At 40.3% G+C, this 6,338-nt stretch overlaps 1 protein-coding gene across 19 annotated transcripts in view; it reads left to right on the top strand.

Moving 5' to 3' along the window:
• LOC106876775 (serine/threonine-protein phosphatase 6 regulatory ankyrin repeat subunit C) overlaps window positions 1-6,338 on the top strand; it is a 106,459-nt gene that overhangs the window by 72,947 nt on the left and 27,174 nt on the right. For 6 of the 19 annotated variants that reach the window (XM_052972096.1, XM_014925469.2, XM_052972094.1 and 3 more), the window contains one exon: window positions 3,387-3,554. The exons of the other annotated variants lie outside the window; for them this stretch is intronic. In XM_052972096.1, coding sequence (XP_052828056.1) covers window positions 3,543-3,554 — 12 coding nt within the window. In that variant the 5' untranslated portion in view covers window positions 3,387-3,542. The remainder of the gene's footprint in view (window positions 1-3,386; window positions 3,555-6,338) is intronic. 19 annotated transcript variants of the gene reach the window in all.

The following is a 6,338-nucleotide window of genomic DNA, read 5'->3' as shown; positions in this document are numbered from 1 at the left end:
CACCACCCTATGGCACCACCACCACCACCCTATGGCACCACCACCACCACCCTATGGCACCACCACCACCCTATGACACCACCCCCACCCTATGGCACCACCACCACTCTTACTGTTTCATCCATCATCACCATCACAGCCACCTCCTTCCCCATCCTCATTACCCCTTATACCTGCAACCTTCAGACCCTCACCACCAAAAATCACTCCCTCCATCCATGCCTATCAACTGGCATCTCTAAATGGCTTCCCCCAACCTCATCAACCACATATACTATTTCTACTACTACTACTGCCAAAACACCAGTGCCAGGCCTTCTACCACCAAGTAACCTAACCATGCCATCCATACCACTCTACAACAACCAACACTAAGACAACGAGGTAGCCCCTACATGGTCTGTCAGTCTGTTAGAATTAGCAACCAAATCTCCCTCAAGTCACACCTTCAAGTCTTAATATAGAACTCATTGGATAATGTTGTCCTACACTTATGGAGGAACAGGTGGGAAGGTCATGGCTGGGATGTCTTTGTTCATTTGGTGTGTTTGATTAGGATTGACTGCAGTGGTGGGGTGGGGTGGGGTGGTAAACGACAAGCACTTTCACCCATTGACCTCTTTCACCACCATCACTGCTGCCTCCACCACCACCACCGCCACCACCCTCATCGCTATCAAACCATTACTGCTACCACCACTGTCTCCTCCCCCCCGGACACCACCAACACCACCACCATCATAGAATATTACAACTGATAAATACTACTATATCACCACTACCACTACCACCACCACCAACAACAACAACTTTTACCTCTACCTGAAACCACCAGCTCTACATTTACTATCCCACCATCAACATCATCTCCAGCAGCAGTAGCAGCACCACCACCTCCACCTCCACCACCACCACCACCACCTCCACCTCCACCTCCAGCATCAATATTCATTAGCGCCTCCACCTCCACCATTGCTTAACAACACAGCTCCCACTATCTCCACCATCACCATCATTGTTACTAACACTGCTACCACCACTTTCACTATCCCAGTAGCAGCAACACTACCTCCGCCACCACCACCTCCTCCACCACCACCACCACCACCACAATCACCACCACCACCACCACCAGCATCACCACCATGGTTGTGCTTTGTTTTTACTGAGATTCTTAAATCTGGATTAAATCTTCAGCTTCTATCACATGTCAAATCTTCTCAACATTTCTGCACAGAAACTTCTCTTTCCCAATTATCTTTAAATATTGCAAAGCTGTTATTCTTGTTGTTGTTGTTGTTGTTTCTGCTGTTATTATTTGGTGGTGGTGGTGGTGGCAGTGTTGCTGTTGTTGATTAGACTTTGCATGACCCTGATCAAGTAAAACTCTGACCAAAACCGATCCGACCTCCAATATTTTTGGATGTATGGAACATATTATCTAATGGAACATATTATCTTATTTCTAAAACGTTTACTGACCACATACAGGCTTTCTCACCGATTCATTACTCTTTTACTCTTTTACTTGTTTCAGTCATTTGACTGCGGCCATGCTGGAGCACTGCCTTTAGTCGAGCAAATCGACCCCAAGACTTATTCTTTGTAAGCCTAGTACTTATACTATCGGTCTCTTTTTGCCGAACCGCTAGATTACGGGGACGTAAACATACCAGCATCAGTTGTCAAGTGATGTTGGGGGACAAACACAGACACACAAACACACACACACACACACACATATATATATACATATATACGACGGGCTTCTTTCAGTTTCCGTTTACCAAATCCACTCACAAGGCTTTGGTCGGCCCGAGGCTATAGTAGAAGACACTTGCCCAAGGTGCCACTCAGTGGGACTGAACCCAGAACCATGTGGTTGGTAAGCAAGCTAATTACGACACAGCCACTCCTGCGCCTGTTCATTATGCTTGTTGTTATTGTTTTAACCCTAGGTCATCTTTGATAAATCTGGCGCCTATGATTAAAAGCTTTCCGGCTATGGCCATCCATCCTGTCTTTTCATATGTCTAAGACTGCATTGGCCAATGAATTTCTCCATTCTTGTTTTGCAACTTTGGAATATGATTTGAGGGAGGCTTGGCTTCTGTTTCTTGTAGATCAAGTAACTACAGAGTCACTCTGGTTGGCATTTGTATTGTACACTTGTCGATGCTGTTGTTGTTTTTGGTATTTTTTTAGAAGTTGATGTTAATATTGTTTTCTTTATTTTCTTGCATTGTTGCTGCTTTATTTTCGTGAATTGTTGTTGTTGTTGTTGTTGTTGTTGTTGTTGTTGTTGCAGTTGTTTTAGCAGTTGCTGCTGCACCTGTCATTATTTTTTTTGCCACTTAAACTGCTGTTGTTGTTGTTGTTGCTGTTGATGTGCATTTTGCTGTTTGTTGCTGTTTATTGATTGTTGTTGATTTCGCTGCTGTAGAAAACAACAACAACAACAACAACAACAACAACAGCAACAGCAGCAGCAGCCTCAATACCATGTGTAGCTGTTCAAATGTGAATCAGTGAAATTCTTGATGGTTCATGTTTGAAAGGTGCTGGCAGTGAGCTAAATCTTTGCTAGAGAGTAGGTTACTGTTTCAACTTGTAATCCTGTTTTGAAGGAAAAGATTATGTTGTTCTTATTGTAATTTTTCCATTTATATTGACAGATAAGACAGATTCATTACATCTCACCACCAACCACATCACAACCACCTTACACACATGTATACACTTCCTCATCTCTTTCAACACACAAACACACACACGCACACATTCACGTATGCATATTGGACTTAGTGCCTTTGTTAAACATTGAGCTCTATTTTTCTGTTGTTAAATTTAGGTTAAGTAAAAGCACTAACTTCAGATTTGTATGTCGTAGTTATTGATGTGTATTATTGCTGGTCAAGTCAAAGAAATAGCACTTCATTTGTCATCACTGGCACCACGTCTTGCCTGTTTTCCAAGGACAATAAACTGCTAGTGGCTTCAGCGTTGGTCTACCCAGCCATGAATTGTAGAAACTAGAGTGAGTTGTGAAGTGCAAAGAATCACAAGATACTGTACAGATGACAAAGCATTTTGTCCACTTAAAGCATTGAATCCAATTCTGCCTATAGACCTAAAGACGGCAGTTAGGTAAACTGTTCCAGCATTTACCAAAATGTCTGAAGATGCTCAACCATTCCTACCTGCTCTTACACTGGCAATGAGATTAAGTTCTAATTTAGACCCATAGTTGTAGAGCTGGTCTAGATTTTCAAGGCGTTTTAGGCAACTGAGGATATAAGACTCATTCCTGAACCGGATGCCAGTGAACTGGCATCCTGGCTTAACCCTCTGTCCCTCACCTGTTGCTTCTACTCGTTTTTTTCCAGCTGAGTGAACTGAAGCAATGTGGAATGAAGTATCTTGCCAAAGGACACAGCATGCTGCCTGGTCAAGACTCAAACCCATGACCTAGTGATCTTCAGCCTACACCTTGACCAGTTGGCCACTTGCCATCCCGATTTGGACTACAGGTGGCTGATGCAATGTTTTGTCTGGTAATTATTGTTATAGAGTTATGCAACAGAATAACGTGTTTGTTGCTCATATTTATGGCTGTTGATGTAAGGTCTTGGCTGGTAATCAATATGTAGAATGATGTGTTCTTGCACAGGGGCATTCATCACCACAGGCACAGCTGTTGGTGTAAGGTTTTGCCTTGTGATCAGTGTGTAGAATGATATGACAGAATATGTTTGGTGCAACGATGCACCACAACTGCCTGTAGATACAGCCTGTTGTTACAAAGTTTCACTTTATAATCTGCATGTTAATCGTAGCATTGTTTTGGATAAAATATTTATGGGAAGACGATATAAGAAATTTAATGGTGTGTGGAAGTGAAATATGGTCAGAGAAAATGAAGAATCTTAATGTGCAATATTACTTACCATATTACAAGAAAAATTGTATGTCTGTCAACTTGAGAGTATAATTAAGCAATAGAGATATTGAAATCAACAAAATTAATGAATCATTAATTTTTTTGAAAGTATATATATTGTTTTATTGTTGTTTTTTTTTTTACAATTTATTAAGTAATTGTTTTTTTCTTTTTTGGTAATTAATTTTTCTGTTACCCCCTTGTCACCCTTCCACCATCATCTTTCCTTTTGATTAACTTTGAAGAAAGAGGGGTGGAGAGAGGAGAGAAAATTTATAGTTTATTGTAAGGAAATGATTTAACCAAACCATTTTCTTGTACAAATATTGTCTGGATGGTATGGCTCTTGGCACAGAGAAGCAGACACGGCTGCATGGTTAAGAAGTTTTGTTCCCAACCCTGTGCTTTTGGGTTCAGTCCTACTAAGTAGGACTGAACCTATTGTAACCCCGGGCTGATCAATGGCTTGTGAGTGGATCTGGTAGACAGAAACTAAAAGAAACCTATAGTTCTATATTTAAGAGATGAGGAATTATGTACATTATTTACATTTGACGGATATTTGTCCTCATCTTGTTTGTTGCCCATGTGCATATGGCGTAGTGGTTAAGAGCGTGGGCTACTAACCCCAAGATTCCGAGTTCGATTCCAGGCAGTGACCTGAATAATAATAATGATATTAATAATAATAACATCGAAAAATACCTTAGGAATGAGAACTCAGGTTTGAGATTTCCCCAAGACACCTGATGAAGGCTGGAGGGTATATCAGCCAAAACGTTGTGTTAACAATAAACAAGATGAGGACAAATATCCGTCAAATGTAAATAATGTAAATAAGGTAAAAGAAACGTGTCCTGTATATACATATGTGTGTGTGTGTGTGTGTGTGTATACGAGGGGATGCTGAAAAGCTGTTGGGAGTAAGACACTCCTTAGCTTTTCTTTAAACAAGTTTCTTGAAGAGGGTACTGTTGCACCCACAGCTACCTGTACATTTTTTCTGGTACACCCCATAAAAGATGGTTTGGGCATAGTTGCAATTCTTTTAATTATGAATCTGATTAGTCAAGATTGCTTTGCGGGGGTGAAACAACAACAACAACAAAAACAACTACTATAATCAATATGAAGCAATGAGGGGACCCCTTTGTGATTACTTAAACTACTAGAAATAGCAACCAAATCTTCTTCAATTTACAAGTAGCTAACTGGTGAAGGTGTAGGCTGAAGATCCCTAGGTGATGGGTTTGATTCTTGAACCAGGCAGCATGATGCATCCTTCAGCAAGGCACTTCATTCCACATTGCTCCTGTTCACTCAACTGGAAAAGAATGAGTAGAAGCAACAGGTGGAGGTTGGAGCGGGGGTGGGGGTGGGTTAGGTTAAGCTAAATTACACACTTCCTATCATAAAAATGCTTAAGAAAAAGATAGGGTGGTCACATTTGGAATGCCTTTGATCATTGGTCTGCTCAGTCAGAGTTGACTTGGTGCTAAATAATAGCTACAACAACAACTACAACAATAACGTAAATAACAAAGGAGCCTGTATGTGGTCACTCGATTTACTAGAAATAGCTGCAAAATCTCTCTCCAGTCACATCTTTGAAGGCAAAGAGATAGTTTGAATAAAATAGTGTGAAGCACAAAATACCTGGTGCAAAAGGACAGAACAGTCATGGGTAGAGCGCCTTTGATCATAACTTTATCTTTTCAGTCAAGCCCAACCTAGGGTTAAACAACATGAATAATAACCTCACTGCCAGCACCGGGCAAGCCTGGTACAGCTGCACCGAATTCACCATCAAATTATACATTTCCCTCAACGACTCAATCAGTAATTACAGGAGATAACTGAGATTAGCGTCCTTGTTAATTAATTCCTGCTTTTGCTTAGTGGAGCTGTCAACAGGAGAAGGCGAGCATGGAAAGGCAGCTTATAATAAGATAGACATTTCGTTAACTTTTTAATTGGGTGTCTCTTTCTTGAATCATTTCAACTGTACCTTCCTGCCATATCATGTATATGCACCTCTCTCTCTCTCTCTCTCTCTCTCTCTCTCTCTTTGTCTCCACTTACACATGTATACATTTGTTTGTGTGTGTGTGTTTCTGTGTGTGTGTGTGTGTGCACGTATGCATGTGTGTGTGTATATATATATGTATATACTTGTATACATATCCATGTTTGTACATATAAACTGCAGTTTATCCATGTATATATATATATATATATACAAATACACATACACATATATAAATGTATACACAAAGAAATAAAAATAAAACAAAAAAAAACCCACAAAAGATTTTAAATAATGGCTGAAAGATAAAAAGAAAAACATGAAACCAAACAAATTGTTTGTTCTAAGAATGTAATAATTAGCCGTAGTTTT

The sequence above is a fragment of the Octopus bimaculoides genome, chromosome 12 (assembly GCF_001194135.2).
Source record: "Octopus bimaculoides isolate UCB-OBI-ISO-001 chromosome 12, ASM119413v2, whole genome shotgun sequence".
Taxonomy (NCBI): domain Eukaryota; kingdom Metazoa; phylum Mollusca; class Cephalopoda; order Octopoda; family Octopodidae; genus Octopus; species Octopus bimaculoides.
This window is presented reverse-complemented; position numbering and strand designations above follow the sequence as displayed.